The 18,381-nt window shown below is 37.1% G+C and overlaps 1 protein-coding gene across 2 annotated transcripts; it reads left to right on the top strand.

Annotated features, from left to right (window-relative positions):
• Positions 1-6,775: 6,775 nt before the first annotated feature.
• On the top strand, positions 6,776-18,118 carry LOC110788317 (protein arginine N-methyltransferase 1.6). 2 transcript variants are annotated; one of them, XM_021992944.2, is made up of 14 exons: positions 6,776-7,170; positions 7,599-7,821; positions 9,967-10,092; positions 11,349-11,513; positions 11,590-11,708; positions 11,784-11,869; positions 13,466-13,734; positions 14,453-14,689; positions 14,957-15,030; positions 15,592-15,685; positions 15,757-15,906; positions 16,027-16,101; positions 17,592-17,688; positions 17,792-18,118. In XM_021992944.2, the coding sequence occupies exons 1-14, from the start codon at positions 6,959-6,961 to the stop codon at positions 17,950-17,952; spliced, it is 2,088 nt and encodes a 695-aa protein (XP_021848636.1). In that variant the 5' UTR covers positions 6,776-6,958; the 3' UTR covers positions 17,953-18,118. The 2 variants fall into 2 exon arrangements, with proteins under 2 accessions (XP_021848636.1, XP_021848637.1); XM_021992945.2 differs by lacking the exon at positions 6,776-7,170 and having other exon boundaries at positions 7,618-7,825.
• Positions 18,119-18,381: the final 263 nt, after the last annotated feature.

The raw sequence follows: 18,381 nt of genomic DNA, 5'->3' as shown, positions 1-18,381 counted from the left end.
GTTCTTCTTTGTCTAGAACTCGAGGTGATTCTGGGGTGGGAACTTCCGGTCAAAGAATCCCCGATTCCAACTGTGATTGGGGATCCAAGTGCAACTGTCCCAATAACGAGCATTCCTACTCCGGCGAATATAAAATAATCTGTATTTGGCCCAAAAAGAAAATACGAGTACTCGAAACTATTTGAAAGAATGGTTTCGGAAGAGGGAAGTGGAGCCAGGAGAGGAGGTTGAGTCAAATATGACGATCGGAAACCCACTCCCTCAGATCTGCGTTTTTTCGGTGAAGGAGATCCCGATGAGGTATTAATTTTGATTTTTTGCGATTTATTTAGGGTTATTTATGTCGGTTTTATTAAAATGGTTTGATGATTGTTTGCATGTCTAAAAATGTGGGATTTGATAAATGTTGGATTTATTTGGAGTATTGTTCATTGAACTCGGATTATTTATTGGATAAGTTGCTCTGATTTCCCATTGCATGTGTTAAAAATGCAGATCTGATATTATTTCGAATTTGTTGGGAATTTTTTGGAGATTTGTTGGATTCAATCGGGCTTTTTATGTTATTTTGTGCTCTGTTTTCTCATTGCATGTTGTTAAAATTGAGTTCTGATTTTATTTTGTGCTCTGTTTTCTCATTGCATGTTGTTAAAATTGAGTTCTGATTTTATTTGGATATATTTGGAAATTATTTGAAGAAAATCGGAATATTCATGTGTTTTGTTGATCTGTTTTCCCATTGCATGTGGTTAAAAATGGGATCTGGATGTATTTGGGATTTTTTTTTGAAATTTTTTGGGTAAAAATGGGATCTGGATGTATTCGGAAAATTAGTTGGATTACAATGGAATTATTTTGTGGTTTGCTCTCATTTATCTCATTGCATGTGGTCAAAAATGGGATCTGGATGTATTTGGAAATTTATTTTGATTTTTACAATATTTGTTGGATTTTAATGGAATTATTGTGTGGTTTGCTCTCATTTATCTCATTGCATGTGGTAACCATGGTGATCTGAAATTATTTGGAACTTTATTTTGAGTTGTTTGATTAAATCTGATTTTAATTCATGGTCCCCTGTTATTTTATGATGGCACTAATCATGTTGTTTGTCCCCTATTGATTGCAAGAAACCAAGTGGGTCTGATTCATTTGATATGGTGTATGTTGGAGAGTGTGAAAATGAGAATGGTGATGCTGTTGGGTCTCCAGGGCAACTTTCATCTGGTTATCCCTCCTCAAAGAAAGTTTAAAAGGGAAAAAACTTGGCTTCAGCATCTGATGATGCTTAGATAAGTCTGTCTCCTTTCTCCCTTTTTTAATTTTATTGAATGCTGGCTAGCTGTGGAGTCATAAGGTGGATGCCAACAACTGTGATCTGTTGTTGGCCAGGGGTGTTGTTGTTTGGATGATGATGTTGTGATTAGTTGTATGGATGTTGATGTTAGATAATGATGTTGGTATAATGATATTGATAATGATGATTGGATGATGGTGTTGCCATATGGTTTTGAAATTTTGTGGAATGTTGTATGTGTGATGAACATGATTTGATGGCTTAATGTCCCCTGTTTTATGGTATGTTTTGTGTATGATAAATATGATGCTTTGGTGAGTATGAGATTTGATCAGTATAACTATGTTTTGGATTAGTAAAGGCATGAAATGAATATAATTTGGGGATAGGGTTTGAGTTATTTCAGTCCTCTTAGTGTGGCCTTGTGTTGAATGCTTAATGTCCAAGTATGTCCCTTTAGGATAAAGTAATGTCCCTTTATTTATTGTGATCGATGATGAGTCTTTTTAATGCCGAGGAACAAGTCTTACTAACCACAAATGCTCGTGCTGCCATTAGTATCAGTAATGATATTTCTCGGGCGCTAAGTGTTTGTGGTTTGGATTTGCTTTAATGATGCTTGGGGACATTCTGAGATCAATATTAGGAGGTTTGTGATGTTCAATGATGTGATTGTTGATATTCTGAGATCTTTGTTTTAATAATTGTCCTTTAACTTCTTTTGTCCAACGGAGTGAATGTCATTTCACACAATCAAATGTGAATATCAATCATTCCATTGGGCAGAAGAACGTTAAAGATATGATAGTATTGAAACTACTTGATCAATGATGTGTGTCAATATGTCTGAGAAATGAAACCCTACATGTTAATGATCTGTTTAATGCTTCATGTCCCATGAATCAGTGGAGGTCTGTGATGAGTCTTTCATTTGATGAGGTTCAAACCCTATGTTTTGACCAGTTCATGGTGATCTGATGCATTGTTGATTGTTATTGTTATGCTTGATCTGTGATGAGTCTTTCATTTGCTGAGACTCAAACCCAATGTTCCAATAACACTTGTGCACCATTAGCATCATTGATGCTCTTCCGGAGCTAAGTGTTAGGGGATAGGGTTTGTGTCAATGATGCTTGGGGACATTCTGAGATCTTATGTCATGTTATATATGTTGTGTTAATGATTTATTTTGGCTTTCCGGTCTTTTGCCAGTCTTAATGTGTTAGGATACAATGAAATTGAATCCTTCACATATAAACTGGCATTAGACGGGAGAGGCAATTCATGTCTTGCAAAACATGTATAATGTGTTTCTGATATTCAATGATGTTAGTGTTGATATTCTGTGATGTATGTGTTGATAACCTGAGATATTTGATTCTAAACATGTCCTTCATCACCAATTACGAAAGGGAATACAGATCATGTCACATCATTGATTGATCATGTATCCCCTTTGGTAAATTGGTGATGAGGTTGTAAATCATTTAGAAACAAATCTGTCAATGATGTAAAACAACTAAACTGAGATTCAATGATGTTGTCTTGTTCATTGTTTCCTTGTTTTTGCTGCTTTGTTCTTGTTTCCTTGTCCATTACATCTTTTGGCACATCGGCATCCAATTGGGAAGAATTTCCATTTGAAAATGATGTGATATGCATTCTTTCCATTTGGATGCCGATGTGTTTAGAGATGTGATGTGATAAAGTTTTGTACTTATGCCTTGTGATCTGTGATGAATCTTCATTTTATGAGTGTCAAACCCTATGTTTTTCAATCAAACTCATGCACCATTAGCATCCATGATGTTTTTCAGGAGCTAAGTTTAATTGGAAAGGGTTTGATTCAATGATTTTTGGGGACATTCTGAGATATTTATGATTCTTTGTTTATGTGAGGCATATTCCATGTGTTATCAATGATGAATTGATTGTTTTTGTCAAAATTACATCTTTCGATGCATCGGTTTCAAAGTGGGAATAATTTCCATCTGAAAATGATGTAATATTATTATTTATTTCCATTTTGAAGCCGATGTGTTTAGAGTTGTGATTTTGTATGTCCTGAGTTTTATGTCTCAATGATCATTCATGTTGTAATTCACTACCTTGCCTCTGTTGCCTTGTTCTTGCCTTGTCTTTCATTTGTTATCAATGATGAAATGGTTGTTTAAGTCAAATTTTACTTCTTTTGACGCATCGGTTTCGGAGTGGGAAGAATTTCCATCTGAAAATGATGTGATTTGATTATTTCTTTCCACTTCGGAGCCGATGTGTTTATAGTTGTGAATTTGTATGTCCTGAGTTTCTTAGGCCCTTAGTATCCTTTGCTTAATGGAGTCAATTTCCTTAACCTTTTAAAATTGTGTTAGTAATTTGCTCCATTAGGCAAGAGGATATTAATGTCATAAGATTCAATGATGAAAACCAACTTGTAACTGAGAATAACAATTAGATTGACTAGTCTTTATGTTTGCAAGTCCCCTTGCCTCTGTTGCCTATTTGTTGCCTTGCCTCTGCTGCCTTGTTCATGGTTTTGCCAATGCTGCCTTGTTCTTAATTACCCAATGCTGCCTTGTTTATAGTTTTGCCAATGCTGCCTTACCTCTTCTGCCTTGTTCTTTTTCTGCCAATGCTGCCTTGTTCTTGTTATGTACTTCTTCCTTGTTTATTGCCTTGCCTTGATTAGTCTATATTGATGTGAATAAGAATGATGAAAAAAAACTTTACTAAACTTAAACATGAGATTCATTCATTGATGCTTCCAAAAGATATGCTTACAAAATGTTTTGCCTACATGTTATGCTTGCATTTAAGCTTACAAAAGTGACACATTGGTTTTACTTGTCAATTTAAAAACATGTCCCCAAAACACAAAAAGTTATCTAATTGTTTTCTCTTTGCTTCACTGGTTTGCTTTCCATTCATCATAGAGTTGCATGCATTCATTAACTGCCCATATAGGTGCCTTGACTTGCTCTGGCAGTCTGCCTTCATCTTCTAGAATCTTCTTCTTGTTGTGTGGAAGTTGGTAATCATTGTTGCCCTTGTGTTTAAGAATCTCATTAGACACAAACTGTAATGTCATCCACACATTAGACAATGTCTTAGGATGCAACTCATTAAAAAAATCATACACTGCTCCACTTAAGTCCTCCACAGTTTTAGGCATTTTCTTGTGCATAAGTGATTGAATGGACCTGAAAAATCCCAAGTCCAATATGTTGCAATCTGGACTGTTTGCTGGCTGTTGAGTCAACACAAAAGTGAACCCATCTTGTTTGTAGTGTAGTTGCCATTCAGGATCATCTTGCAATATATGTGCCTTTGCATTATCTTGAATAATATAGATGACCTTTTCCCCTTCATGTGGTGGCCACTTTGCCTTGATTGCTGGAATTAGCATGTTGATCATCATTGCCCTTGTTTCAATTTGATTCACAGACTTCACTGGCTTTGTTTCAATGGTCCCCTTTACTCTGTTTTTTGATGTCCTCTTGGCTGCAACTGCATTTGTGAATGGAAATATGCCTATTTTACCATCAAATTCACAATTCCCATTTTCACCCCACCTTGGTTTGGCTACTGCTGCCATGAACATGAATTTTGGTATCTTGGTTCTTGAACTTGCACTTCTATGTGGATAGGGTTCATTGTTTGCAAGATAAACTCTCTGGTTTTTTTGAGTCAAATAAAACCATTTCTCATCAATATGAATGAAGTCATACATGCTGTAATATGTTGGTTCTTGTGGTATAGTGTAATCCATTATTAGTCTGAGTACCCACCTCATCCTTGCCATTTTGCATGCTTCTGAAATGCCTGGATGCAAGGGACTTGAGTGTGGCTTAATAATTTTCCTCTTGATGAGCCTCCATACTGTTGTTGGTCCCAAATTGAGCATTCTTGCAAGATCTACAATGCATGTTCTGTCCCCCATGGCTATTTGTGCAATAGAGTCATATGTGACTTGAACCTTTTTCCTGCCACACTTGTGATACTTACTTTCCACCACATATGACTTCATTGCTGCCTTCTGCTTCTTTGCTTTGTCCCATATTGACCCTATGATTTTTCTGTTGTAATCAAATTCTATGGCTGCATCCCTTATTGTCCCAAACAAAAGAGTTTCTGAATCTGGAATTTTTCTATTCAGCAGGTACACCAAAATTTCAAGCCTCAATTCATTATTTATTCTAGGAGTCCTAGGCTTATGATGATCTGTTCTTTGTGTTGCTGTTTGATGATGAATTGGTGATGCATTTTTTGATGGTGGTGGAAAGTTCAAATAAAAAAGAAATGGTACCTCTTGAAAGTTGGTAGTTTGCTGCTGCCCTTCCCCTTCTACTTTTGGTACTTGCTGTACATATTCAGTGCTGTTTGGTACATCTTCATTAAACCCAAAGTCCCCAAAATCAGCAGCAGTATTTTGAGAAGCTTGTACCAAGTCAGCAGCATCATCACCTTCTTCCGAGTCAGAATCGGAGTTAATGCCATCGCCTTCATCATCAGAAAAATCCGAGGAAATCGTCATCCTCTTGATCTGAAGCCATTAAGTCCCCTGTTTTTTTGCTATTTAATGCTGAATTGAGGAAGAAATTTTGGTGTTTTCCTTGTATTTATTGAACTTGGTAAAAGTCAGATTTTGGTCTTTTGTGGGGGAAAGTGACCCTATTTATAAAGGGAATTCACTATTTCAACCCCTCAAAAATTTGGAGGGAAAATGAAAATCCCCTGTTTTTTTATTTGGGGAAAAATTTGGAGGGAAAACTGAAATCAATTGTTTGGGCTAAATTTCCAGCCAAAAAAAACGTGAGTCATTGTATGATTGTTTCTGATTGGTCCATGTAACAGCAGATGGGTCCCATACCCCATGTGACTGAAAATTTATGCTGATTTATTTCAATACTTTAATAAAATATATACTTTTCTCCCTATTAATTAAATACTTTCTCTCTCTTTACTTTATTCAATTTCTTACACCCAATCATTATTCTTACACCCAATCATTACTCATATCCCAATACAAATCAAAATTCAGTTTTCTTAAACCACACCCAACATTCTTTAGGGGAAGAACAAAAGGGAATGGAGGGAGTATAATATACAGTCAACAGCTCGCAATGTACAATAAACTTCTACTAACAATCAATCCACAACTATAAATATACAGTCAACCACTTACCAATAAACAAGATTGCATTTTAGTAATTCATCAACAATCATAAAATATACAGTCAACGATAAGTTGTATACAATCAACACCGAATAATATGCAGTCAATAACTACAAATATACAATTAACACGTAACATTATACCATCTGCAGTTTTCAAGCAAAATATTTACGAAAATGCCATTTGATTGGAATTTCCAATCACTGAGATTCACTCGGAATTTCTCATGGGACACTCCTTAGAAAGACCGATGACGTACATCAATTCATAATTCGTGTACGGAATCTCTATCGAAGTTCAAGAATCAAATAAAGAGTTAGAGGGGGCCCAGAATGAAGTAGAGTTGAAGAGACCAACTTAGAAAAATGTCACAAAATCTGAGTTTGGATGCAACTACTCTCCTATGCAAGTACCCAGATAAACTGAATACAGAATACTCCAAAGAAAAAATTAAGAAACCCTAATCAAGTTTTTCAAGTGGAGTGATGACGTCAAGTGAGCGTATCTTTCAGTTGAGAGTGGATGCACTCACCGGCAACTCTGAGTGGGTGGTCGTCGAAGGAGACGATGATTCTCCCTCTGTCGACTTGGCCACAACCTCGTATCTGGATATGCTTAACGACAATAGCAGAAACAAAGCTTATCGCCTTGCCATTGACAACACTGTCACTCGACCTTGCTCAGTCCTTGACATTGGGTAATTAATTTATTTCGATTTCATTGTTCTTCTTGTCAATTGACTGTCACTTTCAGTATTTGTATTAAATTAGCTGCTTGATTGGGATGTTTTCTTTTGGCGCGAATGAGCAGGAAGTACAAATTACAAATGCGGGGAGGGGGATTCGTACTGCTTGATTTGAATATAATGCTCTCCAAATGCTTCTTTTACAATTCACACATTATAATCTGATTTGTGTCTGTCCCTGTATAGTCTCATTTGTTGGATAATTCACATTAGGGTTGAATGTGTGTAAAATGGGGGAGTACAATTGCAGGATGTTGGAGCTTGTTTATGTGTTATTACAGTGCATGATCATGATATCATTTGGTGTGTTTGATGGGCGTTATAGTGCTTTCAGTTGTGAGCTATTGGTATGACTAATTTACCTCTTTTGTTATGTCCAGTTCTGGTACCGGATTACTGTCAATGATGGCTGCACGAGCAATGGGTATACAGGACTGCAATGACAAAGGGAGGGTGGTTGCATGTGAATCTTACCTTCCAATGATAAAGTTGATGAGGAAAGTTGTGCATTGCAATGGTATGTCGAGGAAAATAAATGTCATCAACAAGCGCTCAGATGAACTCAAACTTGGAGTCGATATCACTGCTCGAGCTGATATACTTGTGGGTATATTACACCAAATCTTTTTTTTGGATGGAAAATTGGGTATATTGAACAACAATTCATGCTATTTTTCTTGTAGGATGTGATTGTGTTGTTGAAGGTTATTGGTATAAGCGTTAATCTATGAGATAGAAACACTGTTGTCTTGTATTCTTGTCACGCGCTTTGTTGTTCAGCGCAAATAGTACATTTTTTGACAGTTTAGAGACCTCTATCATTTACCAGAAACTAGGCCATATACAGCAGCTGGATGCTATATACAGCAGCATGTTTCAGAACAATCTTTAGGACTGCTACTGAGGTCTCTACTTTTACAGGTTTTCACAGTCCAGGATTCCAGAACCACGTAGTCCATTCCTTCTCTCATTCTCTGTAACCAAATGCTCCCCTTAGCTAGTAAGCTCCCAAAGAATAGATTGGAACATGGGTCTAGAAGTAGGTTCACTGATTCATGTCTTATCATCCAATTATTTGGTTACGCCGCACCATTTTTGAACGATAAGTGTTTCTAGGAATCTCTAACTCTATAGTTGCATGCCACCCTGCAATGTACTCCCTCCATCTGGAATACTCGAAACGGTTTGACCGGCATAAAGTTTAACGTATTGTAATTGACTTATTATTTGATTAGATGGTAGTTGGTAGTGGTGTATTTTTTTAATATAGGTAGTGAGATGTGTGTCAAACTTTTAAAGGGGTAGGAGGGTGGGGGTAGTGGAATTTTTAATGTTTTTTTAAGGTAGTAGGGATGTAGGTGGGTCCTTGGGTAAGTGAGAAATTGATATAATATTAATAAAAGTTTCCATTTTTAGAAATGTTGCAAGTAATCCGGGACGGTTATAAGGAAAGTGTTTCGAGTATTCCGGGATGGAGGGAGTATAGAAAAGCAAGCCTGGAGGCCTAAGGCTCTGAAGCTATGACGATAGGGGTCAAGCGTCAAACACTTTTATTTGGCCAGGTGAGGGGTTTTAAAGAGGTGCACTGGAGGTGTGAAAAGGCGCACAATAACCTTTTCTACATCAAATAGTTAAATTAAGTGCACTTCACTTCAACAAGGCACATATAGGATCCCTATCACCTCAACTCTTTAAACAGCTTCCCCGGAGTATTGGGGATTCATTAAAAAATGGCTTGATGTCCTGAGATCTCCCAGCTGATTCATCCAAGTTACCAGAGAACAGGTGTTATATTTTTGTGATTTGAAGATCACCTTTGAATTCTTCTAATTCTTTGAGGCCTCAGTTCCTTTCATCTTCCTCATTATAATTGGCCGAGCTCATTTTAAGTGGCACCTGTATTGTTGGCTCAAAATAATTTTTGTTTATATTATCAAGGAGTGCAATAACAAAAAAGGTGTAACAGTATATGCATCAAAATCTGGCTATGATACTGGTGCTATGTGCAGTCTCTAAAAATTTTAGCTTCCACTGCAGTTTGTTATAGGGTTGTGAAAGGTAAAAAATTGGTGGTGTGATTATAATCTTCTAGGATCATATTGATTAGTAGTGTAAGGGCAATTATGTTGATCAGTATTGTAAGTGGAAAGATCATACAAGTATGCTAACTTCGGTAAGATTTATGCTTACTTTGCTAGCTTAGGTCTGGCCAGTTGGTTTTTTCCTACCAAGAAATGGGAGAGATTTTGTTACTTTCCATAAAGATGTTTATAGTCCAATTTCAAATAGGTGATGTACTATCTTGTTATCATTATTGTCCGTCTATCCATACATGATTTTTTTTCCAACCTAACTTGACAGTATCTGAGGAAAATACAAGGTGATACACCAATCGTGCAGCAATAAAAGTTTCAGATCAACAGATCGAATCCCTCTAGACACACTTTTTGTGTGTGTTGTGTGTGTGTGTGTGTTTTGGGGGGGGGGGGGGGGGGGGTCCAAAGAGGCTGGACTTGGGGATGATTGAGGGGTCAGGTGACTCAGGTCCAACTTGGTCATTCCTCTTACCTACCTGAAAAAATTATCAATCAAAGTTCCAGACTTGAAACACACAACTTCATTAATTTTTGAAATATCTTGTACTTGTAGTAATTCTTGTCCTGCTTTCTTGAAACAAGCCCTTTGCAACTGGAATGCACAACATATGAAAATAATATCTGCCACTGTTTGTTGAATACCAAAATGTAGGTCAGTGAGATCCTAGACTCAGAACTGCTGGGAGAAGGATTGATACCTACTCTGCAAAATGCTCATGATGAGTTACTGGTGGAGAATCCTGAAACTGTCCCTTACCGAGCAATAACCTATGGCCAGGTAAGATTTTTCGAAATCTTCTTGTATTTCCAAGTTTTTTTTAACCAGATTCCTTTGTGATGTTCTCTCTGTTTGGTGTATATTATGGAATTTATGGTAGATACCCCCAGAAGATTGGCTTTGCCTTGCATTTAAATTCAGGTCTGGAATTTTCAAGAAAGAAAAAAGGGTTACATCTTACATGGTTTCAGATTCCAAGCCAATCAATTTTCAGCTTGCCAAATGAATAGTAGCTTAATACTTTAATGACATCGTGGAGGTTCAAAGTGATATTAGTTGGGAAAGACCCTAAAAAGATGGAAATTAAGGTAAAGATGGATCATGATTGTCAGGATTTGCATATTGACAATTTGAGTTCTGTATTCTGGTCCTTTGATCTGAATAATAAAGGGCATCAAGCCAAATACGGATGGAGTATAAATCATACATCCCTGAGAGAGTTTTATAGCAACTGAAAGTGAACATTTTACATGAAAACTATCATATAGCTGCTGAAAAACTTTTAAGTAGCGAAGTTTGGTTTCATGCTTGACAGCTTAATGCGTTCTCCAATCTTATTAGCAACTGAAAGGTTAATTACTCTGATACGCATTAATTTCTGATTAAATTATTCCCACAAACATAAATTACTCTAGGCGTTAAGGCTTGCATCTTATGATGTTGAGGTCATGGGATCAAGTTCCACTAGGGGCACTCTTGGTGTAGGATTCCCTTACCCTCCCCCACCCTCAAGTTTCGTTGTGTTGTGATGGGTGGGATATCTCTAGATATAGATTGCCTAACTCGATGTCCCTGAACCCCAAAAGAAATCGTGGGATATAGTAGACGAGATTAGTGTGATTTTTCCCATTTAATGCTCCCTCCATCCCAACACAAGTATACAATTATACATATATTATTTATTGTTGTCCCATATTTAAGTACCTTTTTAGTAAGTTTGCTCTTTACTTACGTCATAGGTTGCCCCCCCAGTCCCCACATCCATCCACACACGTCTTCTCTCTCCTCCCTCTCTCCCCCCTTAATACTCCATAACATTCCCTCATGCACACTTTATTAAATCAATTATTTATCCTGCATTTGCATTCCCTTTCCCGTTATTCATTCAGTGATTTGCAACACTAATGTTCTAGGCAAGCCCACACATAGAGAAGAATTTGTAATTTTCTTTGATGTCTTTGCTGTATTGTGTATGTTCAAATGTTAATGTATAGCTTACTATACTGTTATCTAACAAAGTGCAACTTTGTGCTCAGCTAGTTGAAAGCAGCTTTTTATGGAAGCTACATGATCTCTATAACAACGAGCTTTGTGCATCAGATGGCATTCGTCTTGTTCCAACTGAACTCAGTTCCATTTTGAATGTGAAACCACAACAGTACCCTATGCATTGTGACTCATTGCAAGAAGAAATAAAGCTGGTAAACTGTTTTGTACAGCGCTGTCTGGAATAATCCCACATACCTAGAATTTATGTTTGATTTAGCATCCGTCCAGCTTTCAGAACCCTTCAAAATTTTTGAGTTTGACTTTTGGAAACGGCCAGACAGTCACGGGGAGGCTGAGATACTCATAAAGGCGGCTGCTGGCGGAAGTGTAAATGCTGTTATCTCCTGGTATAGCATCTCAGAGTCTAGATCATTTGATTTGTTTCTCTGGTCACTCATAATTATAGCTTGCACTTCTTTTAGGTGGGTACTTCAGCTTGATCGAGAAGGAACAGTCTTTTACTCTACTGCACCTAAGTGGATCAAACATTTACAGACAGAATTTCCAGGTACTTTTATCATCAGACTATTCTGGTAAATTTCCATATTGGTGAGAAAGGGTTTCTCATACATGTTCGATATTTGTAAAAGTCATGCAATATTATGGCTGTTATTATTTTTTCTATTCATGCTACTGTCACTAGTATTTAATACATGGTCTTGGAACAATGTTTTTTGCTATGTTGCTCAGACACGGATTTGAGTGTCATGTCCGACACCAGTGTCGGAGAATCTGACACTCTGATCCAAAATTTTGCAGACACGGCGAAATGGTCTAAGGAGTGTCTTGACTAGTTCGTTAGACACGGCTACCATATAAAGTGTTGAAAAAACCCATATTATTTTAATGTATAAAATGAAAAAGAAAAAGAAGAGGGCACTAAGTTAACCCCTAACTTTTTAGTTTTTTAGAGTTTTTTAATATGGGTAACATCCGGTAAGACTAATTTATTCGCCTATGGTGCTTATCTTCATCTTGGATACCAAAAATTGAACTTTTTATTCTTTTTTTCTCTTCTCCTCCGACCACGACACTCGATTTCAGATACTTTTCTGACACGGGTGTTGATGCTTCCTCGAACACCTTTAGAGTGTCATGTCGTGTTGACACCCTACAGTCCCGGTCAACCAAGGTGCTGAAGTAACATACAAAGTAGGTTTTAGTCATAAACTGTAGTCTTAATTTCTGATGCTCGGACTCGAATACGGATCCTAGAGTCGGACATGGAAAATTTTAAAATCACTGAACTGTGGATACATTTTAGAAGTGTCCAAAATTCTGATATGGACTGGGGAGACGGGTAATTGAGAAAAATAATGTTAAATTCCCTCCGTCCCAGAATAGTTGTTACACTCTCTTGGGCACATAGTTTAATGCGATAAGTAGTAGTGTGGTTATCAATTGTTATTCTATTGAAAAAGTAGATGTGATAGGAGTTAGTGGGTATTTTTTTAATTGAATGAGAGAGGGTGTGGGGAAAAAAAAATGTAGTGGGAAGAGAGAGACAATATAATAATTGTGGGGTCATTCCTAATTTAGAAGTGTAACAACTAATCTGGGACGAACGAAAAAGGAAAGTGTAACAACTAATCTGGGATGGAGGGAGTACATTTTAATTAATACATTTTTTTACGAAGAAATAGAAATAAGTGGTAATAAGAAAAATTATGATAAGAAAATATACAGAAGAAAAGTAAAATCAGAGGTTTTAAAAAATTAATTGGAAATACAAATCTTTTACTGCTTGCATGGAAAAAGGACAAATAAGTGCACAAAAAACTTATTAAGGGGTCAGGAAAAGCATACCATACTTAATTTTTTAAAATTTCCGACCCCCTATGTGACATCACTTCAGCAATTCATCCACTCAATTCTCACACTTATATTACCGGAGAAAGTGCCAAGTTCGCTTCTCCCTCCCAGGTCCAAACCCGTATTCCGTGTCCGAATTCGGGTTAGGTCGTGTGAACACGGGTATGGTTGAGTCAAGTGGCAAGTCCGTGCATCACAGGATTTCTGTAGCTCAAGTTTACCAGAAAAGAATAATTGAGGTTCTATTATGAATATTTTTCTTACATGCTGACTGAACTTGTTGATTTACCAGGTGATCGGAATTGGTGTGACCATTGGAAACAATGTGTTTGGTTTGTCCCAGGAAAGGGTTTACCAGTATCCAAGGGTGAAAATATTCATTTGCGTGCTGTCCACTCGGATATCAGTATTTCTTACAGTCTCAAGGTTGAAAGCCAAAGAACTAGGAATGAACATAGTATTCACGGGGATGACTTGCAGCTGACTTTGTCACCTGAAAAAATTGCAACCTATTCTGATGATAATTGGAGGAATTGTGTATTACTAGCTGTACAAAATGCTGTAAGGACTTGATTGCATAACCTATATCCTACTCAATGTTCTATGGGTTCGTCATTTCTCTTTTTCTTTTACCTTTTTTTTTTAAAAAAAAAAAAACTGGTTCTTTATCATGCAGCTCATGCCAACTTTCTCTATAAAACACATGAAAAATTATCATAATGGTGCGCTACCCTAGTTCATCGCTTATGAAAAATTGTTTCGTCATGATCATGCAGCTCATGCCAACTTTCTCTATAGGATGGACTTTGGAGTATGTTTTGTCTTGATAAATTTGGTGAAGTCTATAGTTTTGATAAACTTGACTTTTGGATGTATTACATAATTTTCATCATGAAGTGGTGAAAAAGAATTCCACTGTGGTTGTATGATCAATGTGTGCTTTTAGGGGTATTTATGTGATTTTTCTGTGCATCCTAAATTCCGAAATGTAATACTGAGTATCTATCTTCCTAAAAAATCATGATGATCAGTTATTAGGTGCATCCTAAATTCCGAATGTAATACTGAGTATCTATCTTCCTGATAAATCATGATGATCTAAGTGGGAAAAGGTCGGAAAACTCAAAACTTTTGGTGATTCTGTATTAATTGTTGATGTTGGAATTATTGAATTGTTGTTTTAGGCTACATGTTCATTGGTTACTTTCATTCTTCATAGTTCCTCTTGTCTCCCCCCCTTTTGTTTCCTGAATTAACACGCGCTACCCCCTATTTGCAGTTGTACGGAAAAGATTCCCCGTTATGTTTTGTTGTGGATGATAGCATTTTTTTAGCCACAGCCATAGCCCGTCTTTGCAACACTTCACATATCATGTTGTTATTTCCTGGGTTGCGAGAGAGAGGTTTTCAGTATCTGCAAGCTAATGCTGAAACAAATCATTTTTCTGCTGACTGTCTGAAACTGCTTGATCACCGGACAGACTGCATTTCAATAAATGACACAGATGGGAAGAAGGTACCCGTAATTAGGTTTATGCTAAATTTTTCATTGTACAGCATTGGTTTTTCTCATTTTTATGCCATTGGTCAAGTTGTGAAACGTGATTTACATTTATCACACTTCTTTCGATTATGCTTGCTTGTGTTGCTTCCTCTTTTTATTGGGTTGTTGGGTCGTTGTATTGTTGTATGCTTGCTTCCTCTTTCTCTGAAGCTGAACTTGTTGTTTCGCTTGTAATGATAGAATCTGTCATTTAACGTGTTCATTATCTCCTGTTTGCAGATTGATTTATTGGTTGGAGAGCCATTCTACTACGGATTTGAAACCTGTCTTCCATGGAAAAATTTGCGATTTTGGTGAGTATGTCTGAGTTCTCTGAAATATTGATTGTAGCTATTTGTTTGGGATCTTAATGATGATTTACTACCACCCTGCATTGCTAGCTGATCATATTCTTTTATGTGCCAATATTTCTTCAAGAAAGATCAAAAGCCTTTTGGTAGGTCAAATCTGCAGTATTTTAGACTATAAAACATGGAGAAAGAAAGAGAAAACTCTATCCAAGTATGATTCACCTCTTTCCACAAGCATCAAAGGATGTTAACCCAGGTAGTAGTGCTTCCCTTATTACAGGAAGTGACAAATAGGAGTAAAGAGAGACAAATTGTGCCTAGGTTTAAGTTCCCTCTGGCTTAACGCATAGCTTTGCTGAGCATTTGGTTTATTGCTCCTTCACACCTCAAAAGAGAGAAGCGTTTCTTTCGTGATAGGATTATTGTTGTGCCAGACTTCCAGCCCCTCTTATATCTGCATTTCATGCTAAACACCTTCATCTCATGTATCTTATTTCAATATTGACTATTTCCTGCTTTGGATATATGACTAACATTGGCCTTTATTCTGTTGAATGAGTTTAGGAAAGAGAGGACAAGGCTTGAAAGAATATTGTCCAAAGACGCTCATGTCATTCCCTGCAGAGGAATTTTACGAGTTTGTGCTATGTCCCTCCCGGTAAGTGCCTTGGTATTCTTTGAATGTTGTTGTGCTAAGGTGGAAATGTGACCTTATTATCTGCTTGTTAGGATCTCTGGAGAAGTCGTTGCAGTCTTGTAAATATTGAAGGGTTTGATCATTCTGTTGCTAATACCATCTTGGGGGCATGTGGGAACTTGTCAGCCCCCAAGGAGGGTCCTATGCTGCCATTCTTTGTCTGGCAATGTGGGGAGACTAAGGTACAGTTACCACTTTCTTTCTCCTCTCCTCCCCTGCCTTCATCGTGTGTGCCTGTTCATGTCACTATGTAAGTTACTATCTTTTGGGACTAATGTCATATTCAATTGAACCACTGTCAGGAACTGAGTGAGAGGTTGACATTGATGGAATTTGACTTCTCAAAACCTATGAGTTCTTGCTCTGGGAAAGCAAAGGTACACATCCTATGCATCATCTGACATATAAATATAATGGCCAATTGTTGAGATTCTACTTTCTAGCTTTCAAAAGAATATCTCTGAATTGTTTTTTTAAAAAAAATCAATTCATTAATTTGAAGTCATATGACATGTGCAACAAAAGTCAAAACTAACATAAATGTGTAAAACTATAATCAAATAAATTTTACTCATGTTAAACCACGATCACTGTTTGTGAGATCAAACAATTATGTATACCCTCTTTCATATGCGTTGCTGTTACTCCAAGAAATAAACAGGTGGAAGGGAGGAAATTGATTGGGAGAGGGGGGGTTGGGAATTGTTAACAGTGTTTAGTTTTTGTTAGCAGTAAGGTATTTCAGATAGGACGTAACTATGTGAGGATTAACAAAGGCAATGCCAAAATACAGAGTTAATTAGAAATTTTCGCTAAACCTTAGGGTTTCCCTTACCCTATTGTTGACGCTATACGCGAACAAGCAATAACACCTTATTCTGTAGGGCGAATAAATGTGTCTAGGGGTACTACCCTTAAACGCCGGCTGGCCTTATTATGTAGAGACCTCGCTCGTGAACGAGTAATTTGTAGGAAATCATCAAATACAAGAACTTTTCATGACAAAGTTAATGCGAAAGTAAAACAGCATACAAAGCTAAGCAAATATCATTGATTGATATGTAATGAAAAACAAGAGATGTGCCTCCATGGTTCAATGCTTGCAAAATACACAACATAAACTGCCGGAAGGTCTTCAAATATATGAGGGAAACGCTACGAACTACTGCTACGCTACTCTAGGATACTAAGCCTAGGACTAAACTAAGCGTTAGGGCTAAAGCTACGGAAAGCTACGAAAGTAAGAAATGTTTTGTTTGTGTGTTGATGATGTCTTTCTGAATGCCGGTTCTTAACGTATATATACCCTAGTAGGAGGCGGTTGAAGAGCGGTTTGTAGTAGAATGGGGGTTGCTCCCGTAACTGCTTGGACGGGAGGGAGAAAAACTGGGTGATCATGGCCACGTCAGCCTTGACTAATTCCACGCTTTCTAACTTGTAACTGGCGCTGGGAATCTAATCCTTCTGGGCTCGTGTTTCTCTTGGGCTTATCCTTTGTGTGGCTGCTCTGTCTCTTTCTCTTGGACTTGTATCTCGATTGGGCTTGACTTAGCTGTTGGACCTTTGTTAATTTATGGCCTTTGACCTACCATATACCCTTGTTAAGGGTAGGTTTTAAAATGTGTACAACACCTATATATCAAAATCTGCTAATATATTAAAGGTCCATAAATCGTGAATTTGTAATGTACACTTTAGTAGGCCAAAGCAATACACTGAGCTTTAGGGGCTGTCATTTCTGAAAGTGAAATCATTTACTTCTGGACCAAACTAAGCAATGTCATTCCTTTCTTTGAAGCATTTTTATAAGAAATTTGCATCCAATGCAGTTACCCCTGTGCATGAAAGTTGACTTCATATACTGCAGGTTGATTTTACCAAGACTGGTGTATGCCATGGTTTTGTTCTTTGGATTGATTGGGTATTGAGTGCAGAAAATGGTATTATTGTGTCAACTGGCCCAGGTAATGAAGAAGATAAACTTTCCTACGGAATATTATATCCTTTTTTCATTGACTTTGTTAAAGCAATAGATTGACATTTTGGCTGATTTGCCTGTATACGCAGACCATAGACATTGGAAGCAAGGAGTAAAGCTGTTAAAAACACCTATGGCTGTTGGCAGTCAGGATTATACATCATCTGTTGATGGTCATTCAGTGGAAATGGAGGCAATTTTTGATTCGGAAAATGGCGATCTCTCAATACAATACGCTTTTGTACAATGATAGAAATTTACAGCATTAAAGCTTATCCATTTGATCTATCTTTTCTTGCCTTGTTAGTCGTTGTAGACCTTTGAGTAGAAATGTTCGGGCTCTAATACTTTCAGTGGTCTTTCCTTGCAATTTTTTCAGATCACTTCAATATAATGCAATTATGTTTCTTAGGTTACTGGGAAATTCCTAGTAAATTATAACAATTTTTTATAAATTGAAAAATATGTTTAGTTTAGGGACTAAAAGGGAGATAACATTTGGATAAGGCTCATGCCTTGTTTTTTTTTTTAAAAAAAAACACAAATATGGTGGAGTCGACCACGAGCCCATCAGGAGTATTGCCTAAAGAAAAAAAATCAAAACGCCCAGGTCACTGGGTCGACTAATAGTAACCAATGAATCCAATGCAAACAAAAACTTCTTCAAAAATTAGTACGG

Source organism: Spinacia oleracea, chromosome 6 (genome assembly GCF_020520425.1).
Source record: "Spinacia oleracea cultivar Varoflay chromosome 6, BTI_SOV_V1, whole genome shotgun sequence".
Lineage (NCBI taxonomy): Eukaryota > Viridiplantae > Streptophyta > Magnoliopsida > Caryophyllales > Amaranthaceae > Spinacia > Spinacia oleracea.
This window is presented reverse-complemented; position numbering and strand designations above follow the sequence as displayed.